The sequence below is a fragment of the Gossypium hirsutum genome, chromosome A02, assembly GCF_007990345.1.
Source record: "Gossypium hirsutum isolate 1008001.06 chromosome A02, Gossypium_hirsutum_v2.1, whole genome shotgun sequence".
Taxonomy (NCBI): domain Eukaryota; kingdom Viridiplantae; phylum Streptophyta; class Magnoliopsida; order Malvales; family Malvaceae; genus Gossypium; species Gossypium hirsutum.
In genome coordinates, this window is record NC_053425.1 from 26,148,974 (window position 1) to 26,173,075 (window position 24,102).

A 24,102-nucleotide genomic window follows, 5' to 3' on the forward strand; every position below is an offset into this window, starting at 1 on the left:
TTGATAATGGAAATTGGAACCTAGATCCATTAAATGTGTTTTTCTTGGTTATAAGGCTAGTATTAAAGGATATAAGTTATGGTGGCTTGAAAATAGAAAAGTTTTGATTAGCTTTATCTTCTCAATTAGATAATGATATTAACTACATGAAACGTGTTCCATCCTCTAGTGCGATGGGATCTCTCATGTATGTTATGGTTTGCTCACGTCCAAATTTATCATATACAGTTAATACAATTAGTATATGCATGGCGAATTTCAGTAAAGAACACTAGAAAGCAGTTAGTGGATTTTTAGATACTTACGAGGTACTACTGATGTTTGCTTACAGTTTGGAAGAACTAGAGATGAAGTCATTGGGTATGTTGATTTTGATTTTGTTGGAGACCTTGATAAAAGAAGATCTCTCACCTGGTATGTCTTTACTATTGGAGGTTGCGTAATTAGTTGGAAAGCTGCTTTGTAAACTACAATTGCCTTGTCTACTACTGAAGCTGAGTACATGGCAATTACCAAGGCTTATAAAGAAGCTATTTGGTTAAAGGTATTCTTTGGTGAACTCAATAAAGAACTTTAGATCAGTAAAGTGTTTTCTGATAGTTAGAGTGTCATCTTCCTTACGAATGATTAAATGTTTCATGAGAGAACAAAGCACATTGACGTTCGATATCATTTTGTGCGTGATATTATTGTTCGTGGTGATATTGTTGTGAGAAAGTTAGTACTCATGATAATCCTGCAAATATGATGACTAAGTCATTTCCTATAACCAAGTTCGAGTATTGTTTGGACTTGGTTGGTGTTCATTATTGATGAATACCTTTAGGGTTTCTTGGAAGAGGTGGAGAACTTGTTTGTTGAGAGTTCGTGGTGAAGAACTTGTTCGTTGAGAATTCGTGTCAAAGCAAACATTGTTAGAGTTGTGTGACCCAAATTCTAAGAAATTTCCTTATAAGTCGAGTTAAACAAAACATTTTTTATTTCTAGAAGATTTAGTATTTATTAGTATAATATATTTAGCATTTATTAGCATAATATATTTAACATTGATTAGAATTAGGTTTTTCAACCTATAAATAGATGTAGTCGAAACTCCTCTTAAATCATTCGACTTCGACATTAGTGAATTTTCTTCTCCTCTACCCATGGTTTTTTCCCGAAAGGGTTTTCACCTAAAATTTGTGTGTTCTATTTTTTCTTTCTTTTTCTTTGTGATCTTTTCACATTGTCATTACCGATGTTCAATTTCTAACATTAGTGTAATGAAATTGATCATGGTTACCTTATGATGTCAAAATGATATTGCGCCATAAAAGGCGAACCTTGATCCAAGAGAGTGCTTGAAGGCCTCAGAATCAATTACATTGCCGTAGATTGACTTGCTTAAAGGTCTCAGAATCAGCCTGAACACCTTGATCCAACGTCCTAGTTACATTGTTGTAGATTGACTTCCTTACACACTACATTCTATAGATTATCCTTCATCTGATGCGATCCTCATAGCAGCCAATTCATTTATTAATCAAGTTGGTGAATTTTATTTCTAACGTCCGTTTTAAAAGTTGTCAAATGGGTGAGATCGTCCTATTTTAAAAGTTACTTGTAATAGTCAGTCGATTATTCCTTGCAAATGGATGAGGACGTCTTCTTTTACAAATTACTTTTAAGTTCAAAAAAGGTCACAAATGATTGTCTCAAACAAGTAGTCCTCGCAAATGGTTAAAGATGTCCATTTTCAAAATTGTTTTTATGAAGCGATGGCAAACGTTCCTCACAAACAAATGAGAATTTTACAAATATTTGAATGTTTATGAAGTTAGATAAATTGAACCTTAAGTTTGAAACCTTAGTCTAAAGAATGGAACCATAATTAGATAGAATAATTAAGCCTTGATATATATTGGCCCATTTACCAATATTCCTGGTTTTGTGCCCATGTCCAAATATGTGTCACACACAGATGTCGAACATGAGCACTTTAAAAAACATGTAGAGCAACATAGCATACAACTACCGCAAGACATCATATAATGTAAGTGATATATATCACAGATATATACAAGGTACATTATTACATGAAAAGAAATACTAAGTATGAAAATTTTGACTAAAACCATCCAAAATTATGTCTTACGAGAACTCATAATTCAAGACTTCCCTAACCAACTCTGCAACTCGACGATCAGAGCATAAACTAAAATAATATGAGAGAAATTTACTCAGATTTCTCTCACCTCATATTCATGAAAAATCTGAAGTGGTGACTGTTTTGAGACGGGGCGATCTTCAGACCAGAGCTCCAAGTTTACAGTCCTTGCTCCCCAGTGGATGAGGCACTTATAGACCTCACCAACATTAAATCGATTGATGAGCACTAAACCGAGACATTTGTCAACGAGCTTCCATTCACCTGAATTTTATAAAAGAAACACATGGGATTTTACCATATATAAAAAGACCTAAAGAAAAGCAAATGGAATCAATGATTCCAAAATCATGGCATTTATCAATGATATTGGCTTCTAGTCAAACCATATTTTTCAAGAAAGAAGATGAACACCAGCCGTTCATTGAGCTTAAGGTCTCACAGTTTATTCTATTTATATTTTATACAAAGGAGGCAGAGGCCAAATCCTCAGATAAGAGGGGAGGTTGAAGTATTGGTAGTCGAATCTCAAATCTATCCAATACCACCTTTTAAGGGTGACTATTTGAACCAATTGTGCTAAGCCTCCGGTTTACAATATTTTAAAGGTAATTTAGGGAATCTATACTTATTACGATTGTAATAATAAAAATTGTTACTTTTAAATGCAGGTAGCATTACCGTTAGGCAGAAGATTCCCTTGGTAAAATTTTTCTCCAGTTTCAGGCCAAACTTCCTGGTTAGTGCCATCCACAGAGGTAAATGCCACAAACGTTTCTGTTGGGTGCAAGAGAGAGAAAGTTGGATGAACTCTCAAGCAAACCAGCCTACAAAAGAAAACATTGATGATACGATAAATAATGATATTCACGGGTTACAGGATGGAAATAGTGCAAAGCTAAAGATTGAAAAAAGAAGTAAAGATGAAAAATGGTTATGGAATAGTCTGATAAGTTGATGAATAAACTCTCACATTTGATTTACTTTAGGGTTTATTCAGTAGGAGTACTTGTTCTCTTATTTTCATACGAGTAATGTGACTCTGAATAATACATTCTTTCCCACTATACAATACTCATTTCTACTAACCATGTGCTCAGAACCACTACAAGAAGCCTTTAGGTACATGGGAGGAAGTCTGAATGGAAACTGGGATTTGAACCTCGGACCATACCCCTCCTTAGGAATCAAAACCACTACAACAAGCCTTGGCCATTTTCAACTAAAATTAAATAATGTTTCTAGCATCGACCAAATAACAATAGGCAAGTAAGTTCAATCTTCACTCAAGTCATAAAATCCAACTGGGGCCATACATGTAAAGCCAACACTAAAAAATGGGACAAGCATGCCAACTGACACTAATTGCAAAACACGAGAAGCAAGAAGCAACAACCAAATAAGACAGAAAGTTTCAAACAATAGGAACTAGGGAGAGGGGTCTGATCAAACCATAAACTATAAGGCCAGGTCAGATACTAAACCACTTAACAAATCATACAATTACCTCTTCAAGTAAATTCTTCATTTGCTAAATTTAGAGGGCTCCCTAAAGATTTGTCCTCTTCTCTTGCCGTCTCTAATTCTTACGTGTTACATGAATGCACCAATAACTTTGTGAATTTTTAAGAATCTATGAACAGTTCACAAAGTTTTTATTTTTTGCTACCTGCTCGTACTAGAAACATGTTCGTTTATTTTTTTTCACTTTCATTCCAGAAAATTGATCATTAACCAGATATTTTACCATGCATGTAAACACAAATCTCATTCCATTAAACAATTCCATCACATGCCAAGTTTTTGCTAATATTGTCACAAAGCCCAAAATCAGACTAAATAATCAAACAACAGCCTAAAAGAAAAATGGAAAAGGAAAAAAAAAGTGGATGTGAAAATTGAAAAAAACCTTGAAAATCCGCCAGATCCAGCACCAACTTTGCGAGCTAAAATACTGGATTCAATGCGCAAAATTTTTGGATTATCTTTCGGAATGGTTATCTGCCGCTGAAGAACCAAACCGCCGCCAATATCACCTTCTAACAGAACGGATTCCTCTTCTCCTGCATGCTCAAGATCTCTCCTACACGAAATGAATCTTTTATCAATAAAAATACACCCAATATAAGACTGCAACAATGGAGCTAATTCCCCTTATCACCAGAAAGAACCTCATAAATCAATGAAACAGTTAAGTCTTTTATCATGATTATTTGGAGAAATATATGAGATCTGCAGATACCAGTATGGAGTACTTTGTACTAAGGTAGCAATAGCTGATGTGGTTCACTAAAACATATTTCACTTATTGTCTTGCTACTATTTTCAGCCATGTGCCAGATCTTTAACACAGTTTCCTTAATTCCTTAAAGAATATATCAAATCTGAGGCAGTGAATTTTAACTTTCATTTTCGGATGCAAATATTTACAAATTATTGATACATAGGGGAGAACTGATGAGCAATCAGATGAAAGAAAATCTATATTTGGTTCAATATGTAAATCTATTCTTATACCATTATGTACAAGGAGCAATAAAATAAACACAATGCTCAATCTAAGGATACCATATTCTTAGATGGGGAAAACTTACGACCTAAATGACATATCAAGAGAAGGCCTTTTCTTTAGTTTTAGTTTGAAGCAAACAGAAGAATAAGGGATAAACACCAAGGACATCACTTTGATCTTTTACTTAAAACAAACATCAAGTTCACAATATTTAACGATTTTAGAATCTAATTATATTTATTTTTATGAGAGGAAAACAATATCCATGAATAATGACAGGTCCTGAAACTCACTGCATGACGTTGTATTCCTCTGTACATCCAGCAGACCGATACTCCATACCACTATACTCTTCATATCCGTAAATCTCAACCCTGCTATGAAGCCACTGGCTTCCTGCATGCAAGAGTGAGAAGGCAGTGAGTATAAGTGATAATTTGCAACTCCATGCAGGCTAGTTTCAAATTAAAAATGTGACAGAACTCTTGCTTTCTTATTTTACTAGAACTCTCGCTCCCTATCCAAACCATAAGGACTAGAACTTTCTTTAACTAAAAAATCAACTTTCCCCATTATTTATTCATACCAAAGCAAAAGGTAGCCAGTTTGCTCTGTTCATTGATATAACTATCGAGTATATCTGAAATAAGGATGGTAAAACATGAACCACCTGATGGATTTTCAACTGATTTGCGCCGAATGAAGAGGATTCTTTATTTCTTCTAATAGCGAAGCTGGGGCAGGGCGTTTCCTTTTCCTTTTTTTTTTTTTTTTTTGAAAAACAAGTATGAATCAATTTGGGTATTTCTTTGCCCTGCCCCGGCCCCACTACAATATTTGAAATCACTATTTTACCCATTTTAACTTTTCAAAGGATAGAAATGTAACAATAGATTATACAATAAACACTAAAATATTTAGGTGAAATAGTCATACTTTATTCTTCTACGTCTATGTCAAATGCACATTGAAAGTATTAAAAGAAACTATAGAATTCCAAAGTTAATCCCTGCACTTTGGGGATTAGTTTCTGTATTTTCCTTGTTTTAATAAAGAGATTAGGAAGGTTTTCCTAGTCCTTCCTGTTTTATTTTTCCTTTAGTTCAGGATTAATTTGATTGTATCTCAATATGAGGGATTTAATTATTACCAGAATTAAGGAAAATTAGTGGCAAACATGTCATTTTTCTCCTATAAATTCTGGCATTTTCATGCTTATGGAATAAGAAAAATTACTGAGTTTTCCTCTGTGAAATTCTTCATCTCTCAATTCTGTTTTCATCTCTTCTTGAAAATTGAGTCTTCAATGACAAAACACAGCCCAGCCTCTGAAAAGGCTACTGAAAAACCAAACTTAAACTCTGAAATCAACACTCCAAATAGTTATGGTGGAACCACAGCTTTTAGCAAAGGGCAGATTGAGTTCCTTAAGAAGCTGCTCAGCCATCAAAACCCATCATCAAATCCAACTCTACCAACAATATCACTGGAACAAGCTTTGTTGCTCAAATAGGTGATCTCCCTATGGCTTTGACTACCCAAATGCAAAAAACAGCTCTTGGATAGTAGACTTGGGTGCATCATATCATATGACTACATTACTTAATACCTGCAAACCAAGCTCCGAAAATCTCATGGTTTGGATTGCCGATGGAACACTGTCCAAAGTGGCAGGGATAGGATCAGTAATTATCATCGACAGACTGATTTTAAATTCGGTGCTATTGGTTTCAACTTGACTTGTAACTTGTTGCCCATTAGAAAACTCACCCAAAATTTGAATTGCGTTACTAATTTCTTCCCAACTCATTGTGAATTTCAAGACTTGGAATTGGGGAGGATGATTGACAATGCTAAAAAATGTGTGGGGCTCTATCTTCAAAACAGTCTCAATACTCCCACAAAATAAACTCAAATTGTAAGTAGTGTGTCATTTCCAATTTATTCAATAGCTTCCAATAACAGTAGTGCAATCATGTTGTGGCACCATAGATTAGGTCATCCTCCAATATTTAAAAAGACTATTCCCAGCACCAAATCAAATGAAAAACATCTTGAAGAAGTATACTGGGTTCTTATATGCTTGAAGATGACCCTGGGTAAAGGAATATTCTTTCAAGAAGGAACGACTAAGAGGGTTGAAGTCTATTTGGATGCTGATTGGCTAAGATGAGATCCATTACAAATCAAAGTTCCACTATAGACTATTACACCTTTGTACGGGGAAACTTGGTAACTTGGCGTAGCAAGAAACAATCTGTTGTTTCTCTGGGTAGTGTCGAGGCAGGGTATAGATCTTTAGCTCAAAGTATATTTGAAGGATTATGGCTAAAAAGGTTACTTGAAGAGTTAAGAATCTCAACAAGAGAACTCCCATAAAGGCCTTTTTTTGATAATTTCGAAGCAATCAGTATTGCTAAAAATCCTGTTCATCATGATAGAACCAAGCATGTTGAACTAAATCGCCATTTTATTAAAGAAGAGGTTGAAGCTGGAATCCTGAAACTAATGCACTCACCTAATCATCACTAAGTGGCAGAAGTTCTAACAAAAGCTCTTTCAAGAATAATGTTTGAGGAATTGAATTCCAAGCCAGGAATGATCAACATCTATTCACAAGCTTGAGGGGGAGTGTAGAATTCCAAAGTTAATCCGAATTAGTTTCTTTAGTTTCCTTGTTTGAATAAAGAGATTATGAAGGTTTTCCTAGAATTTCTCTTGTTTTGTTTTTCCTTTTTTTTCATGATTAATTTGATTTTATCTTAATTTGAGAGACTTGATGAATTACTAGAATTAAGGAGGAATGAGTGGCAAACATGTATTTTTCTCCTATAAATTCTATCAATTTCTTGCCTCTTTCCTCTTTCAAATTCTCCATCTCTCAATTCTATTTCCATCCTTAAAATTCTACAAATAAGGTGAGATGGGACTATTAATGATGCATTCGACATCCATGGAGGTGATAGTGGTATTCAAGTTTTGACATCAACGACAAAGCAAGGCGAGGGTCAAGGCAGGACATGCCAACAGTGGAGCAAAGATGGATTTGGCAATATATCCCCTTGCCTTGCTCCATTGCCATCCCTAATATGAAGTCGACAAAAGGTCAAAACTAATGGAGCGGATTTATTTTATATGTTTTCTATGGTCCAGTGAGACTACTTACAAGAATAGGGACTCATCTCAAATCCTTCAAACACCCATGCAACTACACAAGACAGCCAAGACTATATAAATATATGTTAATTGGCATCATAGAAAATGGCACAAAAAATCTGATTGTGAAGATATGCAAATAGAATAATATAGTTGATTATTAGGGATTATAGCAAGATATTAAAATTTTGATTTTATTTACTTTCCTTACAAAGTAGACTCATACTTGTATATATATATATTGTTTGATGATGAATGATATATAGAATTTCATTCTCTTTCTTCTTGTGCCTCGTTAATTATTCTTTCGGTATTTTGTTCATGGTATCAAAGCCTCTTGGCTCAATTTAGGGAGATCGTGTTTCGTTATTATGAACACGAACCGTTTGGGTATTTCATGGGTTATTTTTTCAAAGTGGTTTTTTGGGTACATCACCGACGCAAGGAGAAGCGCCACCATCTCAACAGTCGATCTACACTTTTCGACAATTAGAGGACCAACGGATGAGGCTCACACGCTGCCTAAAGATTTGCGATTCTACTTCACACGCCGGGCGTGTGGGTGAGTGGGATGTCATCCCGCCACCGACTTCCACCCTTGATGTAGACACCCTTTTTCAATCCTAGCCAAGTGGTCGGTTGCTTGATCGAAAAAGGATTCATGGATTGTTTGTTGATTTTTTGAGGTTTCCCATTGGCCTACGAAAAGGTAAACAATAGTGTACTTATCCCATCTCCTCTTTTGTCTCTTATGATCAGTTATCCCGACTAGTTCTTTCATTGCTTTGTTAGACTCTATTTCTATCCCTAAAACTGTTAGGGAGACCTTATCTCATCCTGACTGGCGAGATGCAACGATAGAGGAGATGACTACTTTAGACCTTATCTCATCAAGTTCCGTTGCTCAATTAAAAGCCCATCTTGTTGGTAAAGGATATGCTCAAACCTATGGGGTTGATTACTCGGATACTTTTTCCGGTGGCTAAATGGCTTTTGTTCATTTGTTCTTTTGTTCATTTCTATAGCGGCTACATACAGGTGGCCCTTGTGTCACGGGACTAGATCTTTCGTCTCGCGATCCGTGCAGTCTTAGGTGATGTGTTTGCTCTAAAGTCCGCTAAGTCATCCTTTACACCCAAAAGTGAAGATTCTTTTAGAATTCCTCTAAGACACCAATTTGTATAGCGAAAGCGATTGTGCCAAAAGAAGCTACAAATGAATAACAGAAAGCTAAAGAAAGAATGCATACAAAATGTTTGAGTAAATGCTCAAAGAATTCTATTACTTTTAAGAATTCAACATACAATGGATGGAGTGAGTACAAATGAAGGGAAGGCTCTCTATTTATAGTTGAGCTCCACTAAAACCGACGGTCAAGATACATTTACATCGACGGACGAGATTAACCATATCCCTTGATTTTAGGGATTTACAAGATATGACATATCAAATCTAATCTAATCTTTACAAGATATGATTCACTCAATCTTCTAAGATTAGTTACCAAATTAGCCTAAGTTGTCATATCTTCATTATCGGGCCAACCAAGCTTCAATCTGACAGGCTTCTCCAACAACTTACTGAATCGGGCTAGTTCTTGTGGGCCAAATGATCCCCATCTACACAATAGACCTCTACCGGATGCATTTGGTGCGATGGTCACGGGCTTTGAACTACAGCCCATGACACTTGCACGAACTTGATATGAAAAATATCTTTCTGCATGGTGATCCATAGAAGGAGGTCTATATGGAGCAACCACCTAGTTTTGTTTCTCAAGGGAAGAGTGCGATGGTGTGTCTTCGAAAATCTCTATATGGTTTGAAACAAAGCCCACAAGCATGGTTTGGACGATTCAGTGAGGTGATCCAGGATTTTGGTTTACAGAAGAGTAGTGGTAATCCCTCAGTTTTCTACAGACACTCAGAGGTAGTCATGATTCTCTTAGTAATTTATGTTGATGGTATTGTTATAACTAAAAGTGATGATGTAGGCATTCTTACTTTGAAGTTGTTCCATCATACTCAATTTCAAACGAAGGATTTGGGACAGTTGAACTATTTTCTTAGCGCTGAAGTTACTAGGAGTAAGAAGGGTATTGTCTTGTCTCAAAGGAACTATACCCTTAACTTACTTCAAGAAATTGGAAAGTCGGGATGTAAACCGTGCAGCAAGCCAATGGATTCCAATTTGCAACTTATGAAGGAAGATAATGACTCATTTGACGATCCTGAGAGGTATAGGAGACTAGTTGGGAAACTGAATTTCCTCACAATTACTCGTTCTGATATCGCATATTCTGCGAGAGTTGTGAGTCAGTTCATGTCTTCACCAACAGTTTGGGTAGCACCAGAACAAATCTTATGTTACCTAAATGGAGCTCCAGGTCAAGGGCCTCTATATCAGAATTATGGGCACACAAGCATTGAATGCTTCACTGATGCAGATTAGGCAAGATCAAAGATGGATAAGAGATCAACTACCGGTTACTGTGTTTTTGTGGGAGGAAATCTGATTTCTTGGAAAAGCAAGAAGCAGAGTGTAGTGTCGCAGTCTAGCGCAAAATCCAAATATAGAGCCATGACACAATCTATGTGTGAAATTATGGTTACAATAGTTACTGGATGAGTTGGAATTTAAAAAGTCGTCACCAGCAAACCAATCCAGTATTTCATGCGCAAACCAAGCATATTGAAGTCAACTGCCACTTCATTCGTGAGAAGATTCAACAAAAGCTCATATTGACAGGTTATGTCAAAACGGGGGATTAATTAGGAGATATCTTTATGAAATCTCTTAGTGGACCTTGAATTGATTATATTTGTAACAACATTTATGCTCCAGCTTGAGAGAGAGTGTTAAGATATGTAAATAAAATAATATAGCTAAATATTAGGGATTAAAGCAAGATATATTAGGGATTTGATTTTATTTACTTTCCTTATAGAGTAGACTCATACTTGTATATATGTATTGTTTGATGATGAATTTCATTCTCTCTTTCTCCTTGTGCCTCGTTAATTATTTTTCAATATTTCGTTCACTAACCAACTAAATTCAAGGAACTACAATAGAAATATGAAAATTATAAGCAAACCACAGATGAAGCATCATATTTCCTAAGGACATGTAACCAAACTAAGGTCTATGTTGTTAGATTCAAAATCTTGGGATACATTGGAATACCTGAAGGAAGGTGAACCATGGAAATAATTCTACCCCCAATCCAGGGTACTATTTTTAGTGACCAATCACCATTTGCCAGTTCAATCGGAGTCCTTGAAAGTTCTCCTCCCTTGTGTCCAGAACCATCTTCCACATCAGGAATATGCTTGATACTTTCTGCATATTGAAACTAAGATGTTAAAAAAGAAAAAAAAATCATCAAATAATATTGAATATATGTATAAAAGGAAATAATCTTTTGACCACAAGCAGGTTGTCAAGTTGATGCAAGTTTTTATATGTTTTGGGTAGGAGTTTTAAAAATAGAATTTGAGATGGCAGATCCATGCACCATTCAACTCCCAAAATAAGATATGAAATGAAACTCTGATACAAATATAAAAAAGGGAAGCTCAACCTAAAGATTTGTTAAATGCATGTTAGAAATGGCAGAGTGATGCAACTACATATTAACATGAAGCTGGCAAGTGCAGATTTGAAAGAATCAACTTCAAAACATATTCATATCATGCAAAAAGGGCATACAAATAATTGTCAGATTTAAATTGACCCATTTATTAACCATATGGAGGAGTCTGTCTAGGAGATTAACTCAATTAACATTCCTCTATTTTACCAAGGATGATTTTATGCACATCAGGAATAAGACCTGATTGAGAAAGTTCCAAAAATATTAACAAAAAGTGGTGATCTGCATTAATCAAATGAGTTAAACAATCTGCATGCCTTTTTACCTAACATGATAAAATGCACTCACTGAATAGATTAAATCAAACATATGGAATTACATATTCCATAAATGAATAATACAAAAAAAAGGGCTTAATTAAAATGGTTTATCTTCAGGTTGACAAAAAAAGTCATATCTAGGGCCAAACTTCCAAGCTGCTTTATGATAAGACAACAAACAGCCATTGCAAATAGTGTCTGAGTTAATGAAATTTGAATGGTTTCGTATTATGACCGTTTGCCAAGAAATGAATGATAGTAGGGGCTTTGAAGAGAAATTTACCTAAGCGCAACCTATGATGCTCTTTGCTAGAAGATATCAGCTTAGAGACCTCAATTTCAGAAGGCATTTCTATTTGCAGATCTTCCCCATCATTACCCCATGCATCAATCTGTTTAAAAAAGATGGATTAAATTATTTTGCAGCATGCTTCTAATTTTTTTTATATGCAAATGTCAGTTTCTTTGGAAAAGGAGACATACCATTGCACCTTCACCAATCAACAGCTGAATATGAAGGCGACGGTTTGGCCTCTTCCACAATCCTTCAGTCTTAGATACTTTGACAGTGACAACTGAAGATTCAAGTTCCGCAACATAATGAGTTAAAAGATATTCACCTTCAGTAAATCCATATCCATCACCATCATCTTCAAAAAGAGAGCCTTTTGCTTTCCCTGTAATAGAAAAGATTTAGCTTTAGTCATAAGATCCCAAACAATCGAAAAATCACTTGAGACTTTTTATGCAGCATAAAAGCCCTATCACTGGAAAATTGTTCAGTACAATTCTTCAAGGAATGAATACCCTGAAAATTTTCTTTCAACCTATTCTACTTGCACCACGGAGTTGATTGATATGGATGTGTCCAACACATACATTCCATTCTTTCCAAGTTTTTCTTGATATTTGAGGAGCAGACTTCCATAACAATGTCCATAGGATATTACAAGACAGGTAATTATCAAAAGATAAACACTTGAACAAACATACATTGGAATTCCACAATCCTTTCCCAACAGAGTTTACACTTAATGATAAGCTAAAGTTGCTTGGGGCAACTTATTAGGAAATTTTCCACTTCTATGGCAACACAGTTTCAAAGTTGGAGGCCCTCATTGACATACACATGGAACCTCTAGGGTTGGCATATTTGCTAAGTGCAAAGGTATTTCTAAGGCTGGAGAACATCTAAATTTTTCTAGAGCGTAAGACATTCCTTCAGCTAGCCTTATATAATTTTGTATAAAAATCAAAGACGATACTTTTGAAGCCCAATCTAACACAATGCAAGGAAAACACAAGAACCAGATAATAATAGCATAAATGTATCAAATTACTTAAAAGTACCATGCTCATCTAATGCTACAATAAGCGTTAAATCATCCGATGGGTTAGATTCACCAACATGTTGATGAGGAGGACCGAAAGGTATAACATATCCACCTTGCAAATATAAAGCTGGTAAATCCTGAAATACCCAAGAAAGAACAAGTAAAAACAAATATCTGCAATTGGCAAAACTAGATGCTCATTAAAGTAGGAAGCTAGTTATTTAGCAACTTATACCGGCTGTGAATCATCAAAGTCAAAGCTCAACCAAATTCCTTTAGGCAACAAGGGTTGTAATTTATCAGATCCCAGATCTGGCATTATGCTAATAACAAATATAAATTGTCAATCTGTAAAGCAAGGTAAAATAAAAAAGATAGAATATCCTAAAAATGAGCACTTTGGTATTAACTTACCACATTTTAATGTTCAAAGGTAACAACTTTATACTACAAGAATCAGTTTCAATTTGCTAGTTCACCAATTAAGAACAGCTTGCAGTAAAATTCAAGATGAAACAAACATCATATAATAAGGGATCAAATTTATTTGTGATATCAATTTTAAGGATATTTTACAGTCTATTATAAAAGGGAAATGTCTCTTTAAACATGTCTGAAGTATGATTCTTGAGGTAGCATAGTTCACGACAAGTTCAAGTTGTTTCATTCCATTTACAAATCATGTTATCATGTTGTTCCAGAAATTTATAATAGACAGTCTTTTAGCTGTATTTGTTGTGCAAACAATAGCTCTTCATTTTCCTACTAAGTTGCTAGAACAAAATAAGGGCTTCACAGTAGTTGTATGACAAAAAAGAGAAGTTACGCTTCTACTGCAACTATGTACAGCCCAATGGTCAGACAATTCTCCAATTAGTTACTCACTCATCATTACAGTTCCAAACAAGACATGGTCTTTGGCAAATTGTTCATTAGCAAACACTGAAACAGTCTTCCAAACAAAACTAAATTTCGGTATGTTGCCTGTCAATTCCTAATAGCAAAGTGCATAATGGGAAAATAAACAAAAAATGCATGAAGCAACATAATTTAAGCGAAAATTACACTATCCTGTTAATTCGTCTTTGAAGGGAGAGATATTGAACCTTGAATAGACCAAAAGTGGGCCCAAAAGGAAGCAACTCTCCAATGTCCTTAAATTGGGATCTTTTGGATCTGCAAAGAGTCATCAGCAGTCCCAATGAAAAGAGCAATACATTTAGTAAGTTATCACAAAACATTTAGTACAATCCTAGTAAGATAAATATAACTGAGTTAATCAAGTAGAGAAACCCACCAGCAAAAAATGCAGGAGTTGCCACAGGAGTACCTCTAGTATGAGCCATATAGAAAAGAGTGTATATATGTGGTATGAGGCGATAGCGCCTTTTTAATGCAAGGCGACATACTTCTTCACACTACTTGACAGAACTGAAGTTAGTTCCAGCACCAAGTGGAAAATGCAGTCTAAAACTAGAACATTAAGAACAATTTAACAAGGAAGAGGAAATAGAACCAAATTGTACAAGATTAATGTGAACATATATTTCAGGTAATTTAGCTATTCATATACTCAGTTTTGCTTATTTTCCAGGTAATAAGTATGTGGATTCTAAATAGAAAATTCACAAATGTAACTTAAAATATACTCATTAAAATAGGGGAATCGAATCCTTAAATGAAAATCTCTGGCAACCAAGTAAATAGTGAAATACCTTTCATAAATAAACTCAAGAAAAAGAAATATCAAACATCAAAGCCTACTCAAGCTCCTGAATCATATCCTCTTAAATGGACATCCAAATTAACCCTTGGCATTAGCAAAACACCTTTGGAGGCTGCTGCAACATGCTCCATCAAACAGTTCATGTAGTGATCTCTAAGTCTATACAAACCTAAGTCATTGCCAGTCATGTATTTTTTTAGGGTTAAATATAAAATTAGTACCAGAACTTTTCCACTCCTCCCACATTGATACTTATGGTTTTTTTTTTGTCCCAGATGGGTACCCAAGTCTAACGCCACTAATTTTTTGCTGACATGCCAGCGCTAGCCAATCGTGTGCCGCCATGTGGTGCCCTCTTGTACCCTTTTTTTTGTTTTTGTTTTTGTTTTCCTTTTTCTTTCTTTTTCTTTTTCTTTTTTCTGGGCCTGCTTCTACCCTTCTTCATCTTTCTTCTTTCTTTCTTTTGTCAACCCCCCTTCCCAAATTTTCACTTTTCTCAGCACCCAATCACCACCATCAACCAACCCCCACATCCCTTAAACCCCTTTAGTTTTCCTCTCCCACCACCATCAACCAACCCCCACCTCTTAAATTTTAACTTCATATCTGTTATATCCTCAATCATGATTTAATTTTCAATTTTACTTTTCAGTTTATTTTATAATTTAATGGTGGACGATGAGTTCCCCGTGCAAGACATGAGCTTTTACAATACTAGTCCGTTGATGAATAGTGTTTGTTTATATGTTGATGTTAACAAAATCCAAGCTTAACCCAAAGTGAAATATATTTTTTACACTCATAAACTGATTTTTTTTTTTTTGAAAAAATTATATATATATTTATACAATTCTTTTTTGTAGAGAATGGTTTTTGGAATGAATTGGGAACATTATATGAAGCAGAAAATCAAAAGCTTTTGAAAGTTAACAATGGCGGACACTGTGGAAACCAGAGATTAATGAAGGAGAAGAAGGTTAAATTTTTCAATGATGCAAAAATTATTTCACAATATTTTTATATGCCAATAACAAAAGCTAATAAAGAGCTTAATGCAAGGTTAACATTATTGAAAAAAAGGTGTAGGGAACTTGGATTATGTCTCAATAGTTTACAAATCCTAATCCAATTATCATTTATTCTTTTTCTCATATTTTCTCAGGAAACAAACTAAAAAAACTGAAAAAAAGAGAAAAATTGAATGCAAAAATCCAAAAAAGAAGATGAACCCAAGACTTAAAATATAAAACAGAGATAAATCCAGAACCTAAAAGCTAAAAAGAAAGTAATGTAAACAAAAAAAAAAAACCATTTTTTTTGTTCTTTCTCATATTTTCTCAGGAAACAAACAGAAAAAATCCAACTACCCAGAAACTTTATTGGGTAATTTGAATCTTTGTAGCCTGAATTTGAACTCGCTTCCTCCATGCCTGAGAATCAAACTCAGTACATTCTACGTCAAACAGAGAAGCAGCAACAGTAGCAGAAGGTGAAGGATATGAATTAAAATCAGCCATTGAAAGCAAACATGTTTAGCAGAGAAAAGGAAATTGGGATAAAGAAAGGTCACAGGGAAAAATAAGAGAAAAGGAAATTGGAAGAAGAAACATCACCAGGAAAAACAAAGAAAGAAAAAAAGAAATAGTTATAAAAATATTTTTACTGATTATTAATATTTTTTAGATTATGACATCACCATGATGTCATTTACGCAACGTGTTACAATCTTATTCTACCATTTGTTCTAAATTTAACAGCGTTAGACTCAGGTACCAATTTAGTTGACGGAAAAAAGTTCGGGTACCAATCTGGGACAAGAAAACTATAAGTTCCAATCTGAAAGAAGTAGAAAAATTCAGATACTAATTTTATATTTAACCCATTTTTTTTATATAATGTACTGAATGTAACTAATATTTTTAATCAGTTCTCATATTTTTCTTTTGCTTTTTCCTCAACTAGTTAGAGCTTCGTTTTTTCTGTTCAATTTCCTCCTCCACTATAACCAGAAATAAGGATAACAAACCTCTTTACCAAATGACCATGGCTCATGGTCAATGGTGCCAGTCTCTGAGTGCCCACGACAGAATGGAAACATAGCACCAAAACCCAACCACCGGCCAAAAAGTTTGGGCGTAGCATTTCCAGCAAATCCACCAATATCAGGTCCGGAGAGTGGCTGACCACTAAGGCCCTACAAATAACATAACATTTAAAACAAAGCAGTAAATTGTTGAACACATAAATCTGTGCTGTCATTTATTTTCCATTTAAAACATAAAGGTGAAGAATTTAATCAGTCGGAGGATCAATCAACCAAAGAAAACATTGCCACAGGTGTCTCTGCATTCTGCACCTTGATTGCGTTTAACAAAATGGTCTAAAGGAATTTTTTTTAAAATTTTATAATTCAGTAATAGGTAAGAAATGGTAGTTCATTCATCAGTGTCCCAAAGAATTACCCACTATAAGAGAAAATGGCCTTCACATGTAAGAATTATCAATTACCGTAGTAACAGTTATATCCAATCTTCCATCTTTCTTTCATAGACATAAAGGGAACAGTACCACTTCAAAGCTAGCTCTATTAATGTGCACTATAGTTTCTTGGCTACAAGAGTGTTGTCAAGGCATGTGCTTACTGCTTATTGCCATACAATAGAAGTGCTTTAAACCCTTTTGGGCAAGGTGCATGAGATTAGGTGCAAGCCTGGTATTCCTAAACATCCTTTTTTTCTCTGCAGGGCAATCAGTGCAAAAAGAAATACTGCTTGATTCGAGTTCTCCTTTATATCTTTTATTTAAACTTTTTCCCATTAGCTTTACCTTCACTAATAAGAAAGGGGATTATATCAAACTCTCTACTTCTTGATATTTGAGTATTCAACAACAAACATAGGACCGTAAGAAAATGATGCATATTACCCAACAAAAGAAAATTAATATTTTGCATGTTTTGTAGATAAATTGGACCACTCTACTAAATATCTTACACTTATTACATTTACACACAAGTACATGAACACATACATGTACATATTGCACCTTCCTTCACTCAGAAGAGTACCCTTTTCCGCCTTGTGCCTCAGGCAAAATAAGGATTCTAGTGCTTAGGGTGCACCTTGCACCCTTGACAATACTGCTATAAATAGACAAACCATTTACCTTCTACACTGTCACTAATACAGCACAGGCTTCACTTCCACACACATAAGACCAGATCCTTAAAATTTTCCATATACGAGAAAAATAAGGCAGCAGAGTGGAAAACTAAGAGAGACATACTTATGACACACAGAAAGTAATAGACCAAGTCAATAGAGAAACTACACATCAAACAAATAAAAAAATTTCGAAATTGACCCATCAATTAAATTAATATAGACAGAGATAAAGCCATGCTTACAGCCTTAAAGTTCAGCTTCACCATGTAAGACAAAGAGAAGAGAACGGAAAGGTAAAAGACATGGTTAAAAAACATGGTTTCATTAGCCCATCTATGCATCAAAAAAAACAACATGATATCCAAATTTGACTTACCAATTGAAGCATCATGGAGATAGACATTTGAAGGTGCTCCCAATTTGAAAGGTTATCTCCAGTCCATGTTGCAGCATACCTTTGGCTCCCAATAAATCCAGCTCTAGTAAGAACAAAAGGACGCTTTCTTCGATCAGCTAATCCCATCCCTTCATAAGTTGACCTTGCCATTAGCATGCCATAGACCTAACATAGTTACCAATACCAAGATCTAAGATTTAAAAATATCACATGAAATAAATTGTTCATTCAGTATTACTTCAACTGCAAATCAGCTGATCAGCATAACCAGAAGGCTGATTGTCCATAATACTAATGAAAACATGAATAAAATATACCACCCACGGTTAGATGCAATGTGGAATAAAAAAATATATAGAAAGACAAGGTTCAGGAACTACATTGTGATAGTGAGCATGATTCTGACAACCACCAAGTTCATGATCACCCCTGTGAATATTGCTCTCTGGCATTGTTTTTGTTACAGTCTGTCAAGAGCAAAGTGAGAACAAATTCCACCGGAAGGGGAAAAAAGCATATAGCAAGATTTCAGAACCACCTTAAAAATAGCTGGCTCGTTCATATCATTCCATATACCATCAACACCATTAGAAATGAAATCTTTAACCAAATTCGTCCACCAAGCACGGGCTTTTGACTGTGTGAAATCAGGGAAAACACAAGGTCCGGGCCACACATCCCCTAAAAAGCAAGAAAAACCTTTTCAGAGCTAAGAAAAAAAAAAGAACTAAGCTTAAACATGAATTTGTAAAGGAAAATACCAACAAAAGGCTTCCCGTCTGCTTTCTGTATCCAAACATCATGTTTAGACCCACTATCATAAACGAAGTAACCCTCTTCATGTTTAATCCCAGGGTCGAGCATCCAAATTGCCTTGAAACCAATATTGTGGAGATCTTTCACCAAAGACTTTGGATCTGGGAAACGCTCCTGAAGGAAATCATTATCGTTCAATTTTCATACAAATATGATACTGAAGTTTCATTGTATGATAGATAGTTTGGGTCTAGTCGTTGCTACTACTGACAGATCTCAGAACATAGAGGATATTTAGTGGGCAGCAGTTGCCACTAACAAAGTATGAAACTGTTGAACAGGACTGCTATTTCCGAATATTTAGTTGCCACACAGAAGAATTGTAACTTTTGCAATTCCAATCTACAAGGGATGTTGAACCTGTTTAACTTTAAATTATTATGGGAGTTTTAAGAGAGTTATCTAGTTTTTTATGAAGTACCTTCACATAAGGAATGTTAATTCTACGAGTGTTTTTTTTGGTCAAATATATTAATCCTACAAGTTCAAGCATTATAAACTCTATCATTACATAAAAATACTCAAATGTAAATCCATTGATAATATATTTAAAGAGGCATCAAACTAATTTTCCCTTTTACCGTGGAGTCAAAATGAAATCCATGAGTATCAAATATATATGAAATCCATGTATTTACATAAATTAAACCAGTGTTCTTCTTATTACCAAATGGTTTTGAACCACTCCGCGTATTGAGCCTATCCTTTGGCAATCACAAGTCAATCGATCATTGTTCACATCTAAATATAGTTACTCTAGTTCGTAGACCAAAAAACCCAACTAATCTCCATGTAGGTTTATTTGAGAGGAATAGGAGAACCACATTAAAGTTAATAATGATAATCTAAAAGAGAACATGCCTTGTCAAAAGTGAAACAACGAAAGCCATCCATGTAATCAATGTCCATCCATATCACATCACAAGGTATACCCTTCTCCCGAAACTTTCTCGAAATCTGAAAATATAATATTAAAGATCGGTATTATCATTCTCAACAATGAAAGAATCATTACAGATATGAGGTGCTCATACAAAAATGAGGAAGAGCATTTCAGCAACTTAGATAACTAAGCACTAACCTCAAGAACTCTCTCTTGAGAGTCATAGCTCCAACGGCATTGGTGATAGCCCAGTGACCACTTTGGAGGCATTAAAACAGTCCCTATGCAGAAAAGTCTAAGGTAATAAGAATAAAAACTGCCAAAATGATGATGTTATGCTTATCAACCTCATCCTCAAATTAGTAATTCCTAACTCAGAATAGCATCTAGCCTACAAAGCCTATCATTTCTATTAATGTTATTGAATTTTCAAGTCAAATATAAAACCTCTCATGTTATTTGACCTCTCATGTTATTTGCTTGAACGGAATATGTATGAATTTATCATTCTCACCTACCTATTCATATTTAATATTTGTGTTTCTATGCTTTACTTACTCTAGTTAATTTACCTAAATACTTGGCAGATTTTTAAAATAAAATACAAGCTTTGAAATCAAACCCAAAGGACCAGAATGGCACCTGTAATCCAGCTTCACAAATTATGTTTTACCAAACCCAAAGCAAAAGTAAGACAATTGCATGGTATGAATGAGAGGTAGAGTAGGATGTAACAAAAACAATAAATAGTTGTGGTTGCAAAAATAAACTCCAAGAATATCAAGGGGCAAAAGCTTAGGTTTAGAAATTACCAATTGCATGAGATAAAGATACCAAAACTGCAGTCGGTGAAGAGAATGGACCAAATGTAATGACAGGAAATGAAGGCAAGGAAATAAATTGAATTCTGCATTCTGTCCTTAGATCAATCTGCTAGATAACAAGTTTATTTGACTGTTACAGGAAAATATATAAATCTACAATAGTTTTAACAGGATTTTAATCCATTTATTACTGAAAAACGGAAAGTCACTCCACCTCACAGCGCCTTGTTGTGTCAGCTAGAATCCCCAGCGCCTCTCCATTTGGAAGAACAGCCAGAACCCAAGGATGTGATTGGTACAATGATGTAGTTTCAGGACCATAACCCCATGCATCAGTGTTCCATGTAAAAACCTACAAGAAGCTTTACTTATCACTAGCAATGCTAGGAAAATAAAATACATTTCATGGCAGCCACGTTTTGCAAATAACTCACTCTTTTTCCTGTTCGCTCTAGCTGTCCACTAACTTCTCCAGTTCCATAAAATGAGGTACCAGCAGGAAACTTAACAACAAGAAAACTCCACTAGATTAGTTAAAGAAAAAAGTAGTGAACAAGAGACTTCAAATTCTACCAGAAAACTTCACCATCAAAGTGAAAACAAATAGGCAGAATGCTAAATGCACAACGGTTCGAAGAGGCAAAATATACTAAAATGCAAAGCAACAACAAACCTCCAGTTTGACAATCTGCTGCCCCAGACGACACTCAAAAGAAGGGATATATGAAGGAGTCTTGTTACTCATGACTGGTACATCCCTGCTTTTGTTATTTATAAATGAAAGACTCGGATACACTGCTTCTCTATCATTTGCAGAGCAGTCGAACCGGAAAACCCCATCCTCCAAGATGGGCTGAAAAATCATTTTCCCTGCAGTGGAGTCTGATGTTGCTGCCTTCACTTCAGAATCAGTCATTTTAGATATTAGCCTTCTCCCAGTAAGCTTCTTGCTATAACTCTTCTTTCTGCATGCCAAAATATTTATTAGAAGAGTAGAAAGAACATAACATATCACTTTATAACAAAGCCAAGAAAAGCTTAATTCTAGAAGAGCGACATAATTTTAACACTACATGCACACACAGACATTTACATTTACGCACAAAAATGATTGCAGATTATTACTCTATGCATATCTCAGCACTCATCAGAAAAGCCCAAAGATATCCGGAGATGCACCAACATTCCAGAATAAAGAAGGATCAAATACGGAAGATAAAATGGTTTTATGAGCAGCAGTTGCTAAAACATAATTGACCTTTTAATCTAAAGGCTGAACTTGATGGGTTAAAAGAAGGCAGCAGGAAACAGGAAATAAGAGTGAGTGAGACTGCAGACAAAAGAGTTAAATCAAAGTTAATATCGAGGCATGCTGTGGCAGTTAAAAAGCAATGGCAGTTTAAGATAGAACCGATATGATTGTGCTTTTACTTAAATTAAGCATTAAATGGCATGTATTAACTGCTTGTCCGTGAATAACAGCTCCTTCCTATCATCACCATTCTTGTTTTTGGTTTTGCAACAAGAATAAAGCCAGAAGCGAGACTGAATTCAAAATTAAGATATAAAAACTCTATAATCAAATAAAAGGGAAGATGATCGAGTGAAACAATCAAGCAAATAAAGCAAGAGAAAAGAAGAATCCATTCAAAATAATAATAATAATAAATAAAAATGCAAAAGCGAATTAAAGCAATGCTTCACGAGCAGAAAGATCATGAATAAAGCAGAAAACACTAAACCTGAAGAGAAATTTGGATGTTGATGATGGTGGAGAGGGATTAAATCGACTAAATGCTAGGGGACAAAACGATAATTTCAAGACTGCTCCGCCGTTCACACTGTTGCTAAGGCCCACTGACATTTCCATTTCATTTCAACAATAATATGCAAACACCACAATGACTTGCTGCAGAAAAAATAAAAATAAAAATAAAAAATTCTGTTTGGAAATGATACACCTGTCTACCTGCCAAACTGAATGAGTCGGGCATTTTGTAATTCGGACCTTTTCAAATCACTTTATATTATTATTATTAGAAAATAACAGTTTTAGTGATATTTTTACACTTCAAAAGTGTTTTGTAGGTACAATAAAATATTAAAAAATAAATATATAAAATAAATGTGAGTCGTGGTGTCTTTTTTAAGTCAGCTGCTGCAATTAAAAAAATGTAATGTTACTCCTTAAATCTATTTTTAAAAACGTTTAACTTATAACTTAATATCTAATTTTTTGTTTTTTTTGGTACTTAACTTCTTTTTTAATCACAAGTAGTGTTTAAATTATATTTTTTGTTTCTTTTTTTCTTCTCATATTAAGCTTTTTCTCCGAGTGCTAGTATTTTGAGCTTCATGGTTTTGATTAAGGTTTTCAAAACTAAATTAATAGTCAAATTAGTTAGGCCACCAATTTTTAATTTAATCAATTCATTTGGTTCTATCAAATAAATTATTAAAAATTAAAAATATTTAAAATATTTAAATATTAAAATAAATAGGTGGTTGAACCTCTTGTTTAGCTTAGTTCAATTTGTTTATATCAATTCAATCTGTATCTCCAAGTTGGTAGGTTGGTTGGTTCAATTCAATTCTAAAAACACTAATTTTGGTGGATGAAAGAAATTTTTCAATCTCATCATGTCAAGCAAGCAAAAGGTGAAGCTTGAAAACATAATTTTGATATAATTTTACACAAGCTTTTTCATCCACATTGTTTCATCTTTACTAAATTTAAATTTTTAACTAAATTGGTGTCACAAGTTAACCAGACACTAACTCAGTTGAATAAGTTATAATTTTATTGAAAAATAAGTTATGTTATTATGAGGGTTCTTTTCTCTTTTTATAATTTTATAAAATATATATAAAAAATTCATATGTAATTACAATTGAACCCGTGACATGCGCATCTACAAAATTTTAATTTTACCACTTCAACAAAAATTTTGTTTTAATTTAATATAATTTGTAATATTTTTATACAAAAAAATTGTTTTCATCCACACCGTAATATCTTTACTAATTTTAAGCCCTAATTGAATTGGTATCATAAGCTAATTGGACATCAACTCTATCATGGAGATGATTAAAATAACTTTTTATATATAGAATAAGTTATACCATTACATGGGTACTTTGTCTTTTTATATTTTTTTATAAAATCAATAAAAAAAGCATACATAATGAGATTTGAACCCGTAACACATACATCTATAAAATCTCAACT

At 34.5% G+C, this 24,102-nt stretch overlaps 1 protein-coding gene across 4 annotated transcripts; it reads right to left on the reverse strand.

The window, feature by feature from the left end:
- Nucleotides 1–2,028: 2,028 nt before the first annotated feature.
- LOC107951326 (alpha-glucosidase 2) lies at nt 2,029–22,860 on the reverse strand. Of its 4 annotated transcripts, XM_016886335.2 has the most exons (24): nt 22,305–22,460; nt 22,132–22,203; nt 21,547–21,838; nt 21,308–21,376; nt 21,088–21,225; nt 20,862–20,979; nt 20,248–20,330; nt 20,028–20,123; nt 19,112–19,280; nt 18,889–19,031; nt 18,731–18,817; nt 18,330–18,515; nt 16,816–16,983; nt 14,361–14,481; nt 14,170–14,239; nt 13,299–13,386; nt 13,080–13,200; nt 12,213–12,406; nt 12,013–12,121; nt 11,001–11,156; nt 4,952–5,054; nt 4,056–4,229; nt 2,828–2,973; nt 2,029–2,410 (listed from the first exon to the last, which is right to left on the reverse strand). In XM_016886335.2, the coding sequence occupies exons 3-24, from the start codon at nt 21,787–21,789 to the stop codon at nt 2,220–2,222; spliced, it is 2,973 nt and encodes a 990-aa protein (XP_016741824.1). In that variant the 5' UTR covers nt 21,790–21,838; nt 22,132–22,203; nt 22,305–22,460; the 3' UTR covers nt 2,029–2,219. The 4 variants fall into 4 exon arrangements, with proteins under 4 accessions (XP_016741824.1, XP_016741820.1, XP_016741821.1 ...); XM_016886331.2 differs by lacking the exons at nt 22,132–22,203; nt 22,305–22,460 and adding an exon at nt 22,616–22,860; XM_016886332.2 differs by lacking the exons at nt 22,132–22,203; nt 22,305–22,460 and adding an exon at nt 21,999–22,036.
- Between the last annotated feature and the right edge of the window lie 1,242 nt (nt 22,861–24,102).